General features: G+C 28.9%; 1 protein-coding gene across 1 annotated transcript in view; it reads left to right on the top strand.

The window, feature by feature from the left end:
• Positions 1–23,952, top strand: part of LOC124357598 (fasciclin-2-like) — a 298,184-nt gene that overhangs the window by 270,312 nt on the left and 3,920 nt on the right. The window contains 6 exon segments of the mRNA XM_046809520.1: positions 1,419–1,690; positions 2,732–2,921; positions 19,970–20,101; positions 21,138–21,204; positions 21,984–22,109; positions 23,793–23,870. Coding sequence (XP_046665476.1) covers positions 1,419–1,690; positions 2,732–2,921; positions 19,970–20,101; positions 21,138–21,204; positions 21,984–22,109; positions 23,793–23,870 — 865 coding nt within the window.

The raw sequence follows: 23,952 nt of genomic DNA, 5'->3' as shown, positions 1-23,952 counted from the left end.
TTTAATTTTTTTTGTCTCTTTCTGCAATTAAGCCATATATAGAAAAAATTATCTAAAAGTGTGTACCGAATGACGATAACACATGGGGGTGGTGACTTCTGAGGTTGTAGTAATAAATACTCGAATTGCAAAGTTTACTTATAAGTTCAATTTAATCAGCGAAACTTACAAGCACCACTTTTACTTGGTAAATTAAATGTATACCTTGCCATGTTGCTGCCAATTAGAGTACAAGAACTAAAAATGTATATCTGATAGGTGGGCTAAAATATCCAATGTTACATGGAATTATGCCTACGATGTTTTACTTTATAAAACATTAAGATTTTACTTCCCTTCGCAATATGTAGACTCACAACCCGGGTGTCGGCATCTTGGCACGAGACATTGAAGCTGTAGTCTAAGAAGGGTTATTTCTAGTCGGTAATTACTAGAAGAGGAGTCCAAGTTATGAAAGTGGTAGCCATCTACTCAAACAATACGTGAGATACGTGAGCTCGCCTAAAACAAATTCGCGACGGTATTAGCCATTTAATGAGACAAAAAACTTATTACAACAACGTGCTCGTCAGAAGGACGACGCCACAACTTGTATCTATTTCAATCAAGCAAATAAAAGATCTTCAAGGGTAAGTTACTTTACTTTACGTTACATTCATTTTTATATGTTTGGCATCAAAGGGCTAATTTAATAATACGGAAAGATAAATTTTACTTACGGACAAGGCGCGCGATGTCAAATCGGTCACGTAGTTGGGCTGCTACAAAGGGTTAGAATAAAATATTCATACGCGTGCCAATTAGGTAGTTACTCCGCCGATAATTTAGTTCCGGAACATTGGATAAAAAAAATAATATTAAATTATACTGGCTGACTAGGTTGTGAAATGTTACATTATATAAAATCTAACTAACTAACGGTACAAGTGGTAATTTTATGAGGGAAATAAATTTTAGGGTGGGTTCAAATTCTTTATTATCGTTAATAACATGATAATAATGTTACAATAGGCTTTGTCGCACCAGTCATCTAATTATAAGTATAGTATTACATGTTATGGCCAAGTCTATAAAAATGTCAAAGTTATATACGTCATAGTTTCATTAAATAAGGATAAATGGATAGTAACATTATTTATGTAAGTTTTAATCCATTCCATCACCTGCACTGAAATTGCATGTTTGATACAGTGAGTCAACATTTTTTAACAATGTTCATGTTAATGAGAAAAGTCTTGTAGATGGCAAGCAAATCCAAGTTGCATTGATATTCAAATCATTCTAACTTCAATTTCAAAAATTTCTGGCTGAACTGTTTGAAACTTTCTCTAATTCATGATACTGTCTTGAAAATCTATAGACTGTACAGTGAGGCATTTCTAGTTAGTTTTGGTAAAAATGTTTACATATTTGTCTAGATTCCCCTTACATTCTGGAGGGCCTGATGCCTCAGACTACCTACAACTTCAGGTTTGCTGCTGTAAATGATGTGGGGTCCAGCAACTGGGCTGCTCACCAGACGGTTGTCATGCCCAAAAGGTCATTTCCTGAGGAGCCCAAGATCCTCAACCCCACACTGGCAGAAGAGAAGTACGCTGTGAGCCCATACCATGACAGATTCGAGCTGTCGTGGAGGATACCCCCAGACAACGGCGAACCTATCGACAGATACGACATCAAATTCTGTCAGGTTAGTGTTACATACTTTTATACTTTTACATACACGTGCATCATTATACTTCTTGTCTTTAAAAATTTTAATAGTTATTTGTAGATATTTAACTGTTTCTTTATATTCTTTCAACAAGAACTTTTTTGTTTGGTACTAGAAGTGTTATAATCCTGCCCATGAGAGTAGGGCATGATGAGATAAAAATATGTCTGCTGAATTCTTCAGATCAAATTTAAGAGAGGTATTAGTTTATTTAGACATATCTGACTTTTTGTATGCAAGTAATTAAGTTGAGGCAGCTTACATGAAATGTTTGATATAGTTTTTCATGTATATGTTTTATGTCTGTGAACAATCCCTAAACTAGCTGAAACCAATTAGCATCAGGTATAAAAAGAACAGTTACAAAACTTTATACCATTATTTTGTACACTACTGGAAAAACTGCACACCTCTACCCATATGTTCTGTAAACGTAAAAAAAGTGTTTAAGGTACTCTTTTTTTGTAAACTATAAAAGATTTTAACATAGTTTATTAAGTAAAATTGATTAATAAATGTTAAATAAAAAAGTCTATTTTCGTCATTTAGAATCAATTTTTTAACAACACAGTAGTTAAGTGCTATTTTACTATGGGATATAACATAATAGAAAAGTGTTTATTTCATTTTTTACAATATTCCCAATTTTCATGGAAAATGGTGTACAAATACATTTTTTAAAGTTGGTTTTATTTAAAATAAATTAAAAGATAAAAAACTTACTCAGCAGCTTATTATACAATTTGTTCAAGAAGCTACTCACAATGAAATGGTGTGCTGGTAAAACTTGCTTGCATTCAGCAACACAGCCGACAACTAAAAAAGATTTTCCATTTCAAAATTGAAAAGTCAAAAAGCATTTTTTATTTTAATTTCGTTTGAATATAAAGTAACTGAATAAAGTACAAATCTCAATGTCAGAATACTTGTGCTTGGTCTTCTTGGCTCCTTAAATATTAGAACACGATTTTAATTGTTGTAACAAAGTTTTTAAAGTAAAAACTAACCTACTTACAGGTCAAGAAAGTGAACAACGAGTGGGTAGAGACAGACGATACCTGTACGACCTTGGAGCACAGATCTCTAGAGGTGACTTCATACGAGTTACAGTACCTTACGGCAGACACCTTCTACAAGGTGGAAATCAGGGCTCACAACATCATCGGCTTCAGTGTTCCAGGCCAAATTGTCATCAAGACAGCAAGAGGTGAGTAATTAATTGTACATTGTTTTGTGGTCTGTATTGAACAGAGTGCTGGTCTATAATGATTTTATTTTTTTATCAAGGAGAATCAGATAGAGAAGTTTCAGTTACAGGCTTTGAAACAACTAGAACTGATTTAAAGTAAAATTAAGGTCAAGTTGCATGAATGCATTTTCTAGAAATATAAATATTAGTTTTATTCTTCCCATTTAGTTTATGTTTAGTCCTACAAACTTACAAACTTGAATTTTACACAAATTTATTTAAACTTTACATAAATTAAGATCTATACAGACATAAATCTTTTAAGCAGATGCATTCTTATTTCAGTCTTACTTTTTTCATGCACCAAAGATATTAGGTGTAGAAAACCAATTATTCAAGAATATAATTGTACAGAAGTCTTTATTTTAATATATCTCTGATACATAGTATTTGTTGCTATTTGTATTGCGGCCGTGATCACATTTTAAACATTTATGTTCAACTTCTTATTTTTCAAGATGACTTTTTTTTGCTTCTTCTTTTTTTTCTTTCTTTTTTATCAATTGCTGTTTCATTGTCACAAACATATAAAAACAATTAAGTTTAAAAATTCATTGTCTTGCTCAGTTATACTGCACAAGTTATAACATTCGAGTTGTTACTAGCAGCTTTACAACATGTTATAACATTAGCTTTTAAACATATCATCAGTCATAACCAGACTAGATGGTAGTTTTATGATATCTTGAAAATCTTTTGCGTTATTCTCCAGGTCCAACATTTATGACCAACATATATTTACTTACTCACATTTGAAAAATTATTTTTTAATTGAAAATGATATGATCAAGAAAAGGAGGTCTTTCTTCATTGTCACAAAAGTTCATTTTTCTTATTTAAATTTATTATCATGATCTCAGTTTAGAGTTATGATATCATTGACATATAATCAAGTTTTCAGGTATGGAAGTGACTTTTAGGAGGTTTTTTTCCAGCGCAAAGAAGTTTATATTTGATGTTATTTGTATTGTTACTTTCATTTGAATCAATTATTTTACACTTTGAGTGCTGCCCTGAAATACATGGTGTATAAAACAGTGGTCATTAGTGGTTGTTTAACAAAAACATTAATCAGAAATCAGATCTCATACTTATGAAATTCCGAGTACTTATTTTATCTTAATAGTGATAACATGAAAATTGTTTAATTGCATTACTCTCCCAAGTGTTAATTACCTAAATAATGTTGATCTCAGCTTAGGGCCAAGTAGCAATTGCCTAAATAATGTCAGGTTGACTCATGCATGTTTTGACATTTGTTGTATGTTAACACCTTCATCGTGATTTATATACCACTGATATCAGAAAGAGTCACTGGTTTTATTGATGTAGTTAGTTTGGCGTAATAAAACATTCCGGAACATGGCCCCAAATTCGTTGTGAATTTCATTGTGGTGTTTTAAATTATGACTTGCACTCAAAGTGTTAATAGAGGAAAAAAACTAGCAGAATAGTCTCATTAGTGCTCATATAATGATATCTCAATGATTAACCAAAAGTCAAAAAAATGTTTTAAAATCCATTGATCACCCATTCTTTTCCATAAAAACCCACTAAATGAAAATAGAATAAAAAAACATGAAGGCACTGCATAATTTTCTTTATTTGTCTGAAATAGATTATAGTTTTAAGCATTTGAATAACATATAAATACAGTAAATAGATTCATATACAAGCACATTTGCTGCAGCTTGCTCTTGGAAGACGATTGACACCTGTCATTGCATTATTGCTGCCTTGGTCTCTTGGAGGAAATCTAAAGGTTCTTTTTGTTAAAAATTACAATTTGAAGTTTTCAAGTTTTTAAGAATCATTTATATAGGCCAGTGTAGTTTCCCATATATAGCATCCTATCAGTATTTAGGATCAGAGCTGTTAGATGCCGGGACAAAATCATGATTGGGTAGGTTTTTTCTTATGTATCCAGGCACAAAATTGTTTGTTTTGAAAATCAATTTAGTGTTACCCATTTTGTGATTGGCTGTTTTGTAAAATATAAGAACGCTTACAAGTAATATGAGAGTTCTGATGTAAAATCTCCTTTGTGTTTCGAAACTAAAATTATTTATATTGACTTAATTTTAATATCTCTGTAAACTTTTAATTGTTAACTTTTTCTGTCTTTTTACCAATGTACAATGTCTTTAATGGAATATTTTGACAAGATCGTCTTAAACTTTGTTGTTGTTTCCAGTAAATATTAAACCTACTGCTAAATAATCCTTTTTTGAGCAAGAAAGTATCTCGACAGCAGGAGACACCCAATTAGTTAACCTCACCATACTCTGTCTCCCTATCCTTTATATGCTAGCATATGTCTCTACTTTAACAAAATGTGTTAGTCAAAGAATTTACATTGAGTTTTGTAAGCACTTGGTTATTTCTCATTTGAAACTACTTGTACAATAAAGAGAGCTCTTAGTAATGAATATATTAAGAGCTTTCTATATCGTACTGGTAGTTTCAAATAATCTAATTACGATATAAAAAGATCTTACTAATGAATATATTAAGTTCAAAATCAAAAAATAAAAGATTTTGGTGATTTTTTAAATGTAACTACAATTTAACTAAGAGTGATTTGCGGTTTCAAAAAACTAGCAACTGTTAGAAATGTTAAAGAGTTTAAATATTTTCATGTAGCAGTCAAATAAATTCATCCATTGTTTAACAGTAGTAAGAAGACCGTGGAATATCAAAAACATTGGGAAATCATGACGGGAAGATGTAAACTTTAATGCACTTAAACCTGAAATGTGCTACTTTGGGAGTGACAGAATATTCAGATAGGCAGTTGGAATTGGACTTACTCAAATCCCCAGAACAAAAAACATTGGGGTGATTACGCGGCAATTATGAGGCCCCTGGTAAGCCTCATTCGTAGCCACCTTGAAAGTAGGAAAAAATACCATTCTAATTTTTTCTAGTTGTCTGTGTACAAAGAATTACTCCTACAGGTCTAAGGCTTACTGAACAGCCTTTCACGTCGAAGAGTGAGCCTTACCTTCTCCATCCTCCTGCACCGTAATCTAGACCCATTGTCAATTTCTCCCTCACACTATCTAAACATTGTCAGTTATATACATGCTGCTTCTGGACATATGTTGGATTGCCCAGATTGAAATTGTCAGTTTTATTACACTCACTGTAGGCTCTACTGGGTAGGTATAAACAAACCAAAAGTGAATTTTTCTGGGATGCATTGAACTTATTCATTGTATATCGTCTAACATTTCTCAGTGATACTTAACATTATTTCTACAGTCCTGATATAGCTACCAACTATTTTTGGTTGTTTTCAAAATGAAGGAACAAGTGTTTGAAGGTGTTCAAAAGATGTATACAAAATATAAAAAGGACCTAATATCTAAAAAGAGTTTAATGAATGCTACCAAAAGTGTGATGAGCACTGGAAGAACTGATAAGTTATGGAAAGTGGAGACCACAGTGTTCAGGCTACAGCATTAGATAAAAACTCCAGATTAAAAATGTTATACAAATTCAGAGAAAAATCATAATTGTACTTTATTTTTCAAATATTTTATTATGAAAATAGTTATTCAACCACATTTGATGTTCTTTCTGTTTGTTTATTCATCCAACATGGTTTTCAATTTTAAAAGCTACTTTAAAATTCGTGTATATCATTCTTATAGAGAATTTTTGGAATGTATACTATTAAAAGTACATAAAATATAAACTTGCAAATATGTAAATACTAAAAAAAACTGTACTTGTAAAATATAAACTTTTTGAATATTTAGTATGAGATTATCTTGAAAAAATTAAAATATAAATAATTTGTGTTTATTTGAACCACAAATGGTAACTCCTTAATATAATAACTACTTAGATTGTGTTTTTTTTAGTTGTTCCAAGTGACTAATAGAAACTTTACATTTAATTTTAAATTCCATTATCTTTTTAATGTGATAATTATAGTGGTTTATAACTCAAATACATTGGAGCACTGCAATGTTGACTTCACTTTTATGGTATTAATAAACACAAAAAAGAATTAATTGTTGAAAATCTAAATAATAAATGATTAATCTTTCTGTGGTGTAGGGAGAAAAATAAGAAACTAATCACTCAAATCCACAAAAAGACTATCCTGGCATCTGTAATTTTCTGGCACATCCATCACAGGAAATCAATCAACTTTTTACATACAATAACATTTTGGTCAATCTTCTAAGTGTTAAAAAACATATTTCAATTCCTTATTCGATACAATATCTATTTATTACATGCAATTTAAAATTGAGTCCTATAACTTGTTCTAAATTAATTTTTTGTTATCATTGTTACCAACAATATTATTATTAATAATCTGGATTTGGAATACTTATAATTCTACTTTATAAGTCAATATTATTATCACATAGTTTACATTTTATCTTTGCTGACAAGTGTGTACAGGAGTGATGGTTAGGACATTCTGTATTAAATCATTAAATAATAATAGACTTTTATAAACTAGAAGCGATCATAAATAGGGTTTTCATCACAGAAATATGCATGAGATGAGTAGAACAAAACCCATGTTCTGTGAAACTCTGCTTGTACAATGAAGTCTCAAGAGGATTGGTAAAAATTGTGCCACTGAGAAACATTAAAACAGTGAGTTTTGCTCTACCAAAATTAGGTCTTTTTTTGGATTTATAACCAGTAAACATGCGCTCATTATGAAATGTACTTGGTTGGTGAACTGACGAGTGGATGTGTACTCTAGTAATTGCTATGTTTTAATCATAGTTTGCTATAATAACTTATATAGGCTTTATTTTGTATATTTTATATTATAATTAATTTTAATAATAAAAATGATTTATTTCATTCACAATTTTAAAATGCAAAAAACCAAATTCACTTTTGTGTTACTCACTATCACTACAAAACAAAACTATGGGTATATGATACTACTTGATTAATTTGAGTAAATATACATGATATTACATAAATAATTCTTTGTTAGTTACATAGCTAAAAAATGTATTTTATTGTGTGGCCTTTTTTATTTTGGGGTTTAAATTCCTTCCTAAATGTGACATCTTTTTAGAATCAACATAACATTTGGCAACATAACAGATTTTTCCCGAAATAATTCAGTTCAAAGAATTGTTTCCCTACAATTTTCCACACTAATAAAAAATGTGTATTTTTATGTCTTACACTATATTTTGTTACAACAAAATTGTATATTCAATTTTGAAAAATATGCATAAAAGAATTTGTTTGGTTTATAGAAATTACATGAAGTTTAGCTGCTAGCTATATCAAACTTTTTCTTTTTTCAAAAGTCACAGTTGTCTCTATTGTGTTTTTGTTATGTAGAGTTAAAAAAACCACAACGTGTATACTCTTTTAACTACTCCTTTATTATGCTGAAATAATTATTAATAATTATTGCTTAATATTCCTCTATCCCTTTGAAAACGTTTATGAAATAATTTTTTTTTTAGTACTTGTACACAACACATAAAAAATGGTTGCCAAAGGTAATATGTTTGCAGCGAGTTACTCCATGCAGAAATGTTTTCTTCTAACTATATATCTGATTTTTTTTTTTCGGAATTGAATTATTGAAATTACTCATATAGAAATATATTCTTCTTATAAAGATTTATATGTTTAGAAAATCACTTGTTGTGGTATTAGTTAAAATATGTTGCTTTCATTAAATCTAGATTTTCCTTAAAAAAACTTCCTCGATCAAACATTAATATATAATTTATGTTCATATGCTGTATTAATGAGAATCAACAGATTTATTATTCATTTATAATTAAAAGTGAATTCTATTTATAAACACAATCTTGATTTACAATAAATTGTGATGATTAATATTGGAACTATTAGGATAATTACTAGATGTGCTAATAAAAAAAATTATGTCTTTTACTGGACTTTGTGGGGGTTGCCTGGTATGCGTCATACATCGGAGCTATGTTTTCATGATTTGGTATATTTTAATTTTACAAATATTTAGCAGCTCTGATCACAATTTTGTAAATGGTTTTGTAGCGTTTGTTTGATTTGACTTTTTTACCATCAGCTGTAGTTTGAAATACATTATCTGATTTTAGTTATACATTTACTGTGATTCTAAGGGTTTTTACGTGGTAATTTTTATTATTTTTGGCAGCCCCTTGTAATGGCCCTTAATAATTACATAGTTAAGAAAAACAGGATTTTTCCTTCACAACCCTTCCATCGTAAAATAAACCTCTTCTCTTTGACAGTCTTAAAATTCTTTTAATGTAATAGTAAACAATTTTTTTAACTTTTATATTGTATTTTTCAGTAATAATGTCCAAAAACTGTAATTTTTTGTCTGTTATATACCACGGGAAGTGTTTGGGTTTTCCATTTTGTAAACAAATAATTTATGTAGGGTTTACAGTTAGTTCAACACTAAAATTGAATTTTCTCAGTTACTTGCCCTATGGCAACAAATAAAGAAATAAAGGCAACACACTTTTTTTCTTTTTTTTTTTTTTTTAAATAAGATGTGCATTATTTAAGACAAATCTCATACCATTCCAGTACTTTAAAATTACTAGCATAATAAAATTCAAAAAGATAAATTAGAAAATACTATTAATACTTTGTGTGTTGGAAAAATAGTGGAAATATATTTTTTTTTTTATAAATTAAAGCCTGTTATGTTTGTTTGTTTTTAGTGAATAAAAAGATTTAAAAAATTGTATTTCATACAATTAAAGTTACTTCATGGCTGGTTTCCCCTTATTTTATTCATTCTTTTTAAATTCATATTTATTAAATTTTTTAAAATGTTTAGTTGAACTTTTTTGTAATTGGGGAAGGATTGGAGAACATGTTTTAGGGGAAGCAGGTTTCATAGAAGATATCTATAAAAAGGATAGTCTAAACATATTTGCAACTGTTCTAAAACTTTAGAAGTACATCAATACTTCAGCAAGTATTTAACTAAATTTGGAAATCTTTTATGATATGGATACAAGGGCTATCCAGAAAGTAGATGTTTCACTCTGTAGCCGCTTGGAGCTACTATCTTGGCCTTTTTGATGTCAGGGTATTTCTCCGTTTAGTGGCTATTCAGCCATGCTAGTGATAGGTTACTGTCGCTCTTGTTGTTTTACAACAGCAGTTTAAAATGTGTGACGCAATTGAAAATTCCTTGAATTGTTAAGTGCGGTCGGTAAAATTGTTTTTGTTGGCTACCTGTTTCCAGTAATCAAGACCTGACTTGCGACACAGAGCTTTGATAACGATGTGGGAGGGTGTGACTACCTGGTTAAAGTCTCAGTGGCAGAATCTCATAACGCTATTTGAAATAATTTCATAATTTCAAAACTAGTTTACTGCCAAGATAAGTACCTAAATTTGTATGGTGACTATGTTGCAAAATAGTATTTTAATGTCACTTTTAAATGTATATAATAGAAATTTTCTTGTACTTTGCTTTTTGTTTATTTTAAAACGTAATCTACTTTCTGAATAATCCTTGTACTTTAAAACATATGTAAACTAAATTTGCAAGCCAGTCGGCTTTTGCTTAGTAAAGATGCCAAACTGACTCATCATATAGTATTAAAAGTCTGCACCAAAAAAGTCTGGCTTTTTAGATTAAATTAAATTTGAAACATAGATTCTGGAAGTAATTTAATAAACTTGAGAAGTCCTGTCAGGTTACACTCTAAAAGTTAAGTTAATGGCAACTTGTAATTTATATAATGTTGATAACATTTAAGGACAGCTCAATCATAAACTGCTCATTTATTATAAGTATTTATTACTCACAACTGATAGGATGGAACAGTAAAATAATTTGCTGCCATCCCACCATAACTTAACACTAATCCTTAACTAAAAATTCTTTGTGCCCTTTTGCCATAGTACATAAAGACTTTTTATGTTTATAAAAAAAGACATTAGGATCGTAAGTTATTTTTAATTCAGATAACCACAAAATGGTATAAAGAAAAGTACAAAACAATGAAAACTGTTGAATTCAAGCACACAAAAAAACATAGCCTAATATTTCAAGGAGATGGTAATGATAAGTAAAGAAAGGTAGATGCATTTTAGTAAAATGTTGCACCTCTTTCTTTGTACATAAAAATGTATTCATCAGAGTTTGTTAACTCCCACTTTATCTTGTTCAGGTTCAGTATACACACATGTAACCTAACCTCTAAATCACTCAAAACCGAAAGTTGGGATTATGATAAGTTAGCATATCTTGGGTAGGCTAGTGAGTGAGGTATTGTTGTGTATCAATACTCTGACATCATGTAATAGACGCATGATAAACTCACCCCACAGTATTCTAAACCAGGCATTAGAAGTATAACAATTAATATAGAATGTCTCATTGACAAGATCTTTTTATATGAAAAACACGCAAAAACATTGTAGGAAATATGTTTTTTTTATTATATATTTACTTCTGATGGTCATATTTCTTAGTACTTTTGTGGATTAAAACTATTTATATTGTTATACTGTGATATGTTGAATTTCTTTTGGAACTTTGTTGTTTTCTATCTCAAAACTAAATGCTTTTTACAAGATCAAATATATTTTAACCAAACTCCCTTATCCGTTATTACTTTAAACCCAGTATGTCTCTTTCAATAATGCATTTTCTCCCTTTTTGAAGAAAACTTGTTTACTAATCATTTAGGTATATTTAATTATGATTGCATGCTGTAGGGTTTTCCCTTGAAAATCACCACACTGAATTCATTTACCTGTGGATCTATTTAGTTGTAATCTCAGTATTTACTACAACACTAGTTTACATTAGAAGTAGATTTTTCAGCTATAAAAATAACTGTTTTCCTTCCAATAGATCCGGGAAATTACCAACAACCAGTTAACGATTCATCGAGCGCCATCTCTTCGTTCCGGCCACTTGTTTTCTTTGTTCCCCTTCTCCTCCCCCATCTCAGGTGGCACTAACTGACTGCTCATCCGTCGTTCTCCTCTTAGTTCTGTTACATATCATTCCGTCTCGCATTCGGGTCATCGGTAATTTAGTGTCTCTCCAAAGAATATTTTGGTGTTTCTAAGTTGTCATAACAAAAACTCATAAGCTTCTTTGGATTTGGATATAGTGTTCTTCAGAGTAAATAGCGATTGCTACTTGAGTAATTATATAAGGAAAATATTGTATCCTTTAATGGTTCTTGTGATTTATGTCAGTTCACAACTTATAAACAACCAAGATATTTTTACATGAACGATTCTTAAAGAATTAACTATTGGTACAAATGCCATTGAATGGTCAAAAGTTTTTTTTATACTTTTGAGTGAGTTTACGATAATGTTAATACCAGTGCAATGCAGAAATATTGGTTATTTTCATGTTGTTTTTCGCATTCTCTCTCAATAATGCAACATTTATAAAACATGTTATAAAAGCAACATTTGCAAGTGTTGATGCTTTTATGTTATTTTTATTTATCTATATAAAACAAAAAATTACAAATTACTTAATTAAAAAAGATTAAATAAAGAATAAACCTTTAGGTATATTTAAAAGAACCAATTATAAATCAACAAAATACTGCCAGATAATTATAAAACAAACCCTCTTGTGTGTAAAAATAGTTGTGTTAATAAGACAACTTTTATTTTTTTTTTCTTTTTAAAATTGGAATGAGTGCCCATCTTTTGAATTTTCGTTCTATTCTTATTTAATATTCAATAACTTTTTATACTTTCATCAGATCACGTATGTCAAAATAATAATTTAGTACTATTTCACATTACAAAATAAATTTGTAGTTATTCATTTATTAAATAAAAATGTTTAATCTGTTAATGTTATCAATAATCTTCATTAGCATATTTTATAATGCAATTCTTAGTTCTGAACATAAAATTTAAATCTGATCTATTTAATGTTAACCGTATATTATACTTTTCATCTTTTTTATTATTTTTAACCTTATATTTGATGAAATTTTCATAATTCCATAAAACCAATGACCATTCAAGATGATGATGGGACCCTCAGTATAAACTGGCCATTGTGCTGTTTTGCAACTATTATAATAAACTATAGTGTAATATAACAAGACATTCTAACTAAGTGCTCCAGACTTGTGCGTAAGTTTGTGTGTTTGTGAGTTTTTTCACTAGGACTATTTGTGAAATATGTGTATGTCAATTGTACTAATTACTATATAGTGTAAAGTGTGATTGGTATCAATTATCTTTGCAAAATAATCTTTAGTTCAGAGAAACTCATTTTCATTGTGGAATCTAGTTATTAAGTTATCTATTACAATTGTGTGAATAAGTTCTAGTTTTTTAAATATATTTCTTACAAGTCTAGTTTTACGAGATGAGGATATATTTTGTTGCTATCCCGTTTGTGTGACACAACTATACAACTCACACGGTTGGCAAGCATGATTCCCCTGATTTTACAGCATGCCTTTCACAGATGGCAGCTATGTTTTTTCACAGTTTATTTATGTTTTCACATTTTACAAAAATTAATCCGTTTTTATTACTGCAAAACACCATTGGGTGCTTCTTCATCATTGTTTTGTTGTATTTGCATGATTGTACTTAATGATAATTATTATTTAACTGCTCTTACCTCCCAACATTTTAAACAGCACTTTCATTTGTTGATTTACTTTATAACAGTATTTAGTGTTTAGACCTGAGTACTTTGCTTTTGCTGTTGTAGTTTTGTTTTATAGTCATTTCTTTTACTATGAAGTGTTTTTGAAAATTTCCTCACTTACGCATTCCTTTATTTTCTCCACAATCATTTGTTTGAAACAGTATTGTAGTTTTCTATTTTCTTTGTAAGTTTTGATTAACAATTTAGTGTTATTACTGTAATTTAATTGTACTGTGATAATTTTTCTCTATTTTTTATAACTTGCTAAAAGGTAATACATAATTGTTTTGTTTAAAAATTATTATTTACATCGATTTTGGTTATTGTTTTAAGAACAATGACAAAATATCATGTGAGTGCTTTGTCTGTATTAATTAATGTTTTAATTTGGCTATAATATAAGTTGATGATTTACATTGCTTTAATAATATTTACTGAAAATATGAAATTTGAACTTCTAAAAGCATGAATAGACTGGGATTATCTTTTATTAAAATGGTTTTCGCCATTAGCTATAGGTAGGAGACAATAAGAGACTATGCGTGTGCGTATGAAAGCTCCAACGTGTTCAATGTGTAGTACTTGACTGTTGTTAATGAATGTTGCTCTATGAATGAATCTGTTAATTTTATGACAAATTAATAGTGAATGTTTGAACATATTAGAGTTTAATAAATACAATCCAATTGTACAGAAGTATTAAATACTTGTAAAAAGTTACTCATAATTTTTTTGTTGTAATATTGATAAAACTATGTAATAAATTAAATATTGTATGAACTTATTTGGTGTTTCAATAACCTCATAAACAGTAAAAACAATTATTTTGTTCATTCATTTTATCTTTTAATAAGCCAAATTCATTATAATTGACCATTTAAATTTAATGAATAGTATATAACAAAACATTTTGTTTACTATATTTATTTTCAACAAAATTAACTAAAAAATATTAAAGTTATGCATTTTGGATGTAAAAAAATATTTTTAAACTTGAAAGAGAAAATGTGTATGCCTCAACAATGGCATTGCCTGTCATTCACAGATCATCATATAACATCTACAAAAGGTTCCGAATTTTTACTAAAAAGTTATCCTATTTGTTAAAGAGCTTACTCATATAGCTTTGCAAAATTTGTTTAGAAATATGAAAAATCATGTTTTTTGCTTCTGAGCTTTTACAATACACAGCTTTCTAAATTTGTAATTGTACACATACAAATATTTGAAACAATGTTGCTTTTCATTGTTTCCATTGCAATTGCTGAAGTGGCAGGCTGAAGTGTGTTGTTACTGTACTTGTGCTGTTGAGATTTGTTACGCCTTGCTATAACACGTCGGTGACTAGACGCAACACGCCATCCCTGGCCACCACCACAGGTAAACTACTCGTTCCTCGGTAGTTTAGTTCTTCTCACTCTGTGCTTAGCTTCCTGCATGTCCTCTGGCTTGGGTACCTATCCTCTATACCCAGAACCTTTAAAAACGGATTAATTTTTTTATATTCTTTTGTGAAAATGTTGAAGATACAAGTGGTAGTGTGTTATGCTATAGCAAAGGAATCGAGAATTCCTTCTTTTTATAGAGAATTGATTTAAATTAGTAAAATTATAAACATTCATGTTGTATAAGAACTTTAATGTTGTAGAAATAAGATGTGTTGCCTTATGAGAAAAGACATTAAAAAGCTATATTAAAGTATTTTATATATAAAATATAAAATGCTTCAAAAAATATTTCTCTAAACTCAAAGAATCAAAATTAATTATTAATGGTTTTTTGTAATTAAATTTACAGATAAAATGGAATAAATTAGCATGAAATTAGATTAGTTGACTTTTACTCATACCACTCATATTATAATTTTGGGCACATAAATTCATAGCATATTCTGTCAGGTAAGTCAAGAAGATCGTGAATATGTGGTAATGATAGGTATACATAGTGAAATAGGTATAACAGTTTTATATTCAATCATAGTTACTTGTAAATACACTTGTTAATACAATTGAAAGAAAATTCATACAGTAAATGCTACTAACATACAATGTATCATATTGCATGTGCTTTGTTGAAGAAATATAATTTCAGTTTGTTTTATAACTCTGTAAGACACAGGTTTTGTAACGTTATATATTTACAAGTAAATAATTATTTTTATAATAAGTTTTTAACTGTCTTCAGAGCACCAGCACTATTATTATTATATTATTTAATTTAAAAAAACATTGACTTATTTTAATTTCGACAATATGCACTCCATTGCACTTGGCGAATTTAACCAAATTTCTTGGTATGTATTAAATTATAATGTATTAAATATGCACAATTAATTGTTCCCTGATTCTAAATATTGTTGGTTTGGCCATTATTTTTCTTTAATTAATTGTTTTTGGAAATTATGATAAAATTGTTTGATAGTTAAATACTCCTGTATTATTTATTTGTTTGAAACATATAATAGCTAAGCATTAATTATTTTGTTTTAAAATTTGTCAAAAATCAAATTTTTTAAGATATTAATTTTTGTTCTTTTTGTTTAAAAAAGTGTTACTTGAAAAATGCTAAGTTTATTTGAATAGTATAATATTTTGTTATAAATTTTCATGTAATTCGATAAGTTTGTTTTTAATAGATTGTTTAATCAGTTTAGACATGGTTCAGTACCATGCACGCAAATGTACTATCTATAATTCAGATGCCTCTTTAATAATAAGAATTAAACTATAAATACATAATATAATGCATCTTATGCCCAAGAGAAGCAATATAGTATATATTTAGTGGACAAATGTAAAATAAAAATATCCTCTGTGCAACTTTTTTATATGAATACTCCAAACATATTTTTTTTATATGACACATTAATTTTAGTCAATATAAAAAACACAGAAAACAAAAAAAGCTATTTCAAACTTTTTGGTGTCCCAAGTATAATTTTTTGTGCACATTATGGCTTAGAAAATGAAGAGTTAGGCCAAAAGGAAGAAGATTAAAGAAGAGGGAATGGCCTAAATGGTGATGATGGTTATATAATTTAAATCACTGTAAAGATTTCAAAGGTAGAAGAGAAGAAATTGTGGAAAATTTGTTCCAATTAAATGTCCAAATTACTGTGTATGTTTTTTTAATTTTTGTCTAATAACATTTAAAGGACTGTACGTTTTAAAATATATAGTGAAAGGAAAATATAAAACTTATCCAATTCAAAAAGTTCAAAGTTTTATCTTTGTTACATTATTGATTTAATTGTGATTAATGTTTTGTTCATTTAGGGTGACAACATTAACGTAGATGAATAAATAAATTTTTTTCAAAAATGAATATTCTTGTTACTTTTTGAAAATATCTTGTATAAACTAGGTCCAGAATGGGCTCATGTAACACATCATGATTAAAAGTTTATGTCAACCTTAAACTTAGATCACTAGAACTGGAGTTATAGAGCTGGGATCCTATCCAAAAGCAGTGCACTTTTATGACAAGTTTTCAGTGCATCATGCTTCATGGAACAAATACCGGGATGTCACTCAGTCCAATATTTATTATTTTAGACAGCTAGTTTAATGTCAATGTGTTATCTGTTGCTGCCATACCATCTGTGAACAAGACATTTCAAATGTATAAAATAGGCATAATTTTAATGAATGTTAGTGCTACATACAAATTTATATAGTCAACACACTAGTACAGTACAAATTCATCACTACAAATATGAAATGACACAACTGCCATAATTTTAAACTTATGTTTTCCTATCATTGACTTAAAACAGTTGAAAGAATTAATGATCATTTGATGTGATGACTCTTTTGTATGAACAGAAATATAATAATAAACATATTCAATAGTATCATCCTGAAAAATTTCTTTTTTCCACTTGTCACTTTGAAATCAGGTGTGTTCCATGGCCTTTAGAATATTGTGAGCTGATGATGAAAATTAGTACATATACTAACCATAGGACATGATTCTTGTATAAACAGATAATAGAATGTTGCAGTTGAGCAATCCTTGTAGAATATTGGAAACCTGTATATTTTTTTTATCACAGGATTATATTCTAAGAACTACTTAAACTCAAAGAATGAATAGTCATATTTGTTGATTGGATTTTGGCTTTCCCATCAAGGATACATTGATAATGTTAATAGCAGAATTAATTGTATAATGATAATAACTAATAACATTCAAGATGTCTTCAATGAGTATAAGCTTGTTAATAGGTGTAAATAACCATAGTTTTATAAACTGCTAATAGTATTATAAGTCATTATCATTAAATTCATATAAAAGATATAATTACACTGTAAAATATTGTATGTAAATGATTTTCCCCGTATTTGACAGTTTTAAATATTTTTGACCATCTGGGTGTAAGTTCTGCACATTTATAAAACTTATGGACAAATAAGTACACACATACACACCCACATTTTGAATTTTAAATATAAAAAATGTACATAACATTTTATGTTTAATATGGAGAACTCTCTATAAATTGCAATTATATTGTTTCCATATGAACTCAAAATAAATAATAGACTACTGTTCCTCAGAGAACAGCTAGTAATTGTATGAAGATATCAAGAAAACATGATAGAAGAGATGTACTTATACAAAACATCTAGTCGAAAAGAAATGCCATGAAACTAACTCTTCCAATTTTTACATTATGTAGTGTCTATCCATTCAGCACAGTTATCCATTCAGCATCAATTCACAATTATATTTTCTGTTATATTCAATTTTTATCCAACATACATATTTTTAACTCACATTTGAAGTATGCCAGGGGAAAAAATAAATGTAAAGTTATAAGAATCATTCATCTTATCATTATATTATTACAAGCTCCCCAAGTTTAATGTTGATTCCAGTGGCTTGCTTTTAATCAGATCATGATCAGTTGAGTGGCTGAAAGAGCTTCCAGGTTCAAATCTTGAGAAAGCCCTAGCAAATTTTGTACAAAAGGTTTTGGACCGTTTCTCCAAGACATTCATACTCCACTAACTAAAATACTGCTGTAATTTATAAAAATAAAACAAGTGTATCATTCGGATAGGTTGGTATTAAAAATCAGTCTTAGCGAGTATTCAATATCTTTTGGACATATCTTACAGACTTTTGACTTGTATATTGATTATCATCGTTTATGCCTACCGTGTTGTTTGTTACTTGTGCAAGTTTATCATCACAATGTTGCACACTTTGGTACTTCAACCATCTCTTTACACATAATTCTATGAGACCATAATTACTTTATTTAGAATATATCATTATTGTAATTCATTATGCTTATATTTTTCTACCTGAAAACTGTAAATAAGCTCGGAGTAAAGTGCATGTACAAGAATATTTCCATTTTCAACTAACTCAAAAATTCTTTTGCCAAAGCTTATTAATGCATCACTCACAATAAATGTTACTAAAAGTGCCTCATGCACTACTATGACTATAAAAAATGTATACTACATTTTTTCATGAATAATGTGAAATATTTAAAATTCAGCTTATTAATATTACTCTTCCCAGATCACTTCACAAATGTATGCAACTACATGTTTGAATGACTTATTTATCACAATAGTGCACTGGTAATTAGTATGACAAATGAACACAGTTTCTCTAGTTATACTAATTGATTATTTTAAAGTCTTGGTCTTCATAAAAGCACATTTAGTTTATAATTCAAAAATTCTAAACAAACTTGTATATTTTACACGTTACATTATTTTTAATAACTCTTTGTTTGAAAGATATAATTTATATTACTGTTCCTGGGTTTAAAAACATAAATTTTAGTTATTTTATGAATAAATAACGATTATTGTTGATATGTATGAAGCAATGCAGTAAGAATATATTTCAGTCTGATTACTATAATTGAATGAAGAAATCAAGCATATATATATACAAATATCAAGTAGGTAGCTACACTTTTATATTTCTTTGTAAGAAAATGTTGGTGTGTTATGATATTTGTTAAGTTGTAGTATGGTAATCATGTGAGATGTCAACCCCTCAAGATTCAGTCATTGTTAGTAGTGAGCATTTTTAATTCTAGAAGTAATTTCTTCTGGGACTGCAGAATTTCAACAGACCCCACCTTAAGTAATATTGAGCACAATGAAAAAAAAGTTGTATTCTTATATTTTATTCTGAACAATATTTTCATTTGTACTAGTGATAATTATAATTGCTACATTTTAAACACAATTTTAATTTCAAATAAAGTTATTGTTAAATCTTATTAAAAATCTATTATTAAAAAAATATTCTGGTTTGCGTACTTTATAAAGTCTATATTATACATTTGTAAAATTTCCTTAATCATATTATTTTGTAACAAATGGCATTACATGATGTTTAGGTGGGGATCCAAATTCATTCAAGCATGATCCCAACCACCTGAGCAGTAGCATCATCATCGCCATCGTTGTGGCAGCACTGCTAATCATTCTAGTCATCGTTGATATCTCATGCTTCTTTGTCAATGACACAGGTACAGTAGAATTGAATTAAATCTTCCAAATACAGTAGGAATAAATTTTCTCAGGAATAAAACCAATAGGAACATTTTAAATTTCATATTGTTTATCTCGGACACATTAAAATACAACAATCCAAGTAGTACCAAATAGCTAAGACAGCATTTACTACTCTAGAGATTGTCATACCAAAAAAACAAGATGTTCTAGTTTGGTTTTTTACTGCCTGGTTTTGAGTGTGAGACAAATTATTTTTTTAAAGCTTAAAAATTCTTCCTTACTCACAAATAATAACTTTTAAATACAGTGCTTGTGATATTATTATATACATTGTATATACTTACTTTCACTTACAATATATTTATAAAACGTGTTATGTTTGTTTTATTTTCTTGTTACTTGAGATTTTGTTTGCAATTATTAATAAAATTCAAATAAAGGCATTGGGGTATAAGACACTGTGGAAAATTGTAATTAATACTTGCCATATCCAAATAGTTTCTTGTTTAACCCAATATTGTTTTATGAGCAAAAGTGTCCCCTGAAGATTTGGTAACAGATCTCCAACTGCCATCTAAGATGACATTGAAGATTTTACTTTTTATTGTTGTAAATCGTCTTCACTCACCATTTAAAATGTAAATGATGTTTTAATTTCTTATCATACAAATCCCAGACCAACAAACAAATTACATTTTTAGATACATTGGTACTTCACCTTTATCCATTTCAACTATAATATTATTGCTTTAGACAATAATGATTTAGTCTTATTTTAAACAAAATTTGTACATTATGTTCAAATGTTAATTTTTTGAAATGTGTTACATAAATAGCCTATGTTGAATAATAATGTTGGTATAATATTTTGTATTTTCTTTTTGGAAATTTCATCCTCTGTAGATATCAACTCACCAAGTCCTAGAGATATAGTGTATATGTGTTTGTGTGGAGTAAATCCATGTTTAAATGTCAACATTTGGTTAAAAATTGTATTTGAAAGTCGAACTGTAACACTCATTTTTATAACAAAAACCGTGCTTTTTCCAGGTTTATTGTATCTAATGTGCGGAAAAGAGAAACGGAACTCTAACGATGATGATGCAAAACTGGGAAGGTAATATAACATTAACATTTATACATCTAACTAGTTTGGTCAGTTGTGTGATTTAGTGTAAATGTCAAAGACTAATGATGTGCATAGTGTTTTTGATTATTTACTTTTTGGTTTGGTTAATAGCACAAGCATAAATAGTATTATGATTTAAAAGACATTAATGTCTATCATTTAGATGTTTTTCTAAACCTGTAGTATATTGATTTTATTCTTGAAACTTAAATGTTTTTACTTCAATACAGATATATATAATTAATACCGTAAGAATAACTTGTTCATTAGTTTATATAACAAACTATATGTTAATGCATAAATTTTAAGATATACTTAATCGTCCTGTTATTCAATGAACATGTGATTTATATTTGTATATTTTTCTTTCTTTCTTGTTAATTGTTTATCTGATCTGATGGATCTATTAACCATATTCATAATCCTACTCTCTTGGTCAGTTTTCTTCTTTGTAATATTACAAATATTACAAGCATGTTAGATCTTAATCTAATCTGACTTGAAGAAATCGTTTTTTGTAACATTGTTATAAAGTATAAATTAAAAAAGGACTTACATATTTTATGTTTTATTTTTAACTGTTTAGAATACAGATAACATTATTTTCTAATTACATGTGTAACTTTCATTATATTTAATTAATTTGATTGACTTGAGTGTGTTGTTTTTGCACTGTTTGGTATTTTATAACAAATAATCCACTTAGCCAACTCCGAGATGAGATTGAGAGATAGTGAGTTGTGTATGTAACAGTGTGTTGTCTGCAGCCTCTATAGCTGGCGGTTCCCCTTGCCCTACTGCAGTAACGCCTCCGCCAGTAGCAGCACTCAGAGCAACCACTCGGGCTCTGAGGTGGAGAAAATCCCGTTGCCACCCGATGTGAACTTTGTCTTGTAAGACGTCTTTCGTCAGTTTGTGTGTGTTCCGTTTTGTGTGTTCTCTTCGCAATCTGTCCTTCCTCCAGACAACAGTTACTGTGGTGCCGTGCTCAGAGTGCAGATTGTGACTGTGGTACCTCCAGCTGCTTTCTGTGTGTAGTCAACGTGGCGTGGCGTAGTGTTTGTGCTTCAACCCAACAACCGCAGTGCATTTTGTGATCAACTCTTGTTCTAGACATAGGCATTAAACTGTTCTTTTTTTAGAATTTCCATATCTCGAAAACAGTCGATTGATTTTTTGCATGATTTAGACCTTTGAATGTGTCAAAATTAACATACGGTACATTAGAAATCTGAATCAGAACTACTAATTCGTTCCATTAGCTTCTTATATATTAATGTAATGATAATAAGTCCTAAATGAATTAATTTATTAAATAGAAAAAGTAATTTTGTAAACTAAGTCATTTTAGTATTTTATCAGCAGCAAAATGTTACTTTTATTTTTTTCATTAATGAATCTGGCCCATTTTTCACTTTTACTATTGAGAATTAAAAAATACCAAGTTGAAGCACTTGGTAACAGAATGCTTTAGAGTTTTTAAAATGTACTTTGTATTCACTGATCCACAGCCAGTCCAAAATTTGTCATCTTTATACTTGGTACTAATAATTTTAACAACTACCTGAACAATCATTTTTGATTTGGATCATTATCCAATTTGATTTTTTTAGAATGATTTAGATAGAGCATGCCACCTTATTACCTAATAAGCTCTTAAAACATGTAAATGTTAAAGTAAAATATGGTTTACAACAGTTAAAAATAATGTAAGAAACCCATTATAAAAATATAGCTATAGTTATTACTTTTTTACATTTGGAAGCAACTTTTTCATTAAATTTTAAAAAGGGAAAAATATGTTTAGTTTTAAAACTTATTGTTGTCTTCATATTGAGTTTAATTCTTATTCTTTACAAGTGCAACAGTGGTGGATCCAGAGGAGAGGCCATGGCTCCCTGCAAGATTTTGAAAAAAGACATTTTATAAATTATGTTATAGCTTTTCACCAACGGGTCTGAACGTTATTGGCGTTTTATATTATGAAAAAGAATATCTCACTGAAATTCTCATGCATAAATTAAACAAAACAATTGTCTAGCAATAGATTCTGAGGAAAAATTGTGTAATTAAGTGAATAATTACTCAAACAACTTGAAACAATATGATTATTTTTTTACTGTAATAAAATTTGTTATATATGCAGTTTATTTTATTGGATGATAATTAAAATTTAGGAGGCTAAGAAAACAATTAGAATTATTTAGATTTTATTACATTATAAACAATGTTGACTGTAATTTTCTCTTCTGCAATTTTACGGAATTGTAACAGCTATATATTCTTAGAAGGCAATAAAACAAACACTATTTAATTGTATTGACCTTTTGTTGTTAAAAAATTATGTAAATATTTTTAGTGTGTACAAAGATTTAAGACTACGCAATTCTAAAAGTGCATTAAACAAGTTCAAAAATAATATTTTTTAAATGTATAATATACATAATTATATTGTACAATAATTTTAAAATTTGATACATTTTTCACAGTTATTTACTAAATATAATACTGTTTACAACTATATTGAACGGGGTTTTAAGTATACCTGATTATATGTTTGCTTCTGCTTGTTCCAGTGAAGGCAAGGAGCTACTAAACAACGGCCATAGAGACCTCAAAGTGCAGATAGAATCAGCTCCAATGTTAGAAAAAAAGTAAGTTAAAAACAACAAACTGCTTCCTTAACTATTTTAATTAAACAGAACTTAAATCCAACCAAAATGAGTGGAAACCCCC

The sequence above is a fragment of the Homalodisca vitripennis genome, chromosome 3 (assembly GCF_021130785.1).
Source record: "Homalodisca vitripennis isolate AUS2020 chromosome 3, UT_GWSS_2.1, whole genome shotgun sequence".
Classification (NCBI taxonomy): Eukaryota; Metazoa; Arthropoda; class Insecta; order Hemiptera; family Cicadellidae; genus Homalodisca; species Homalodisca vitripennis.
The sequence above is the reverse complement of the archived record's forward strand: the minus strand, read 5'-3'. Positions and strand labels throughout refer to the sequence as shown.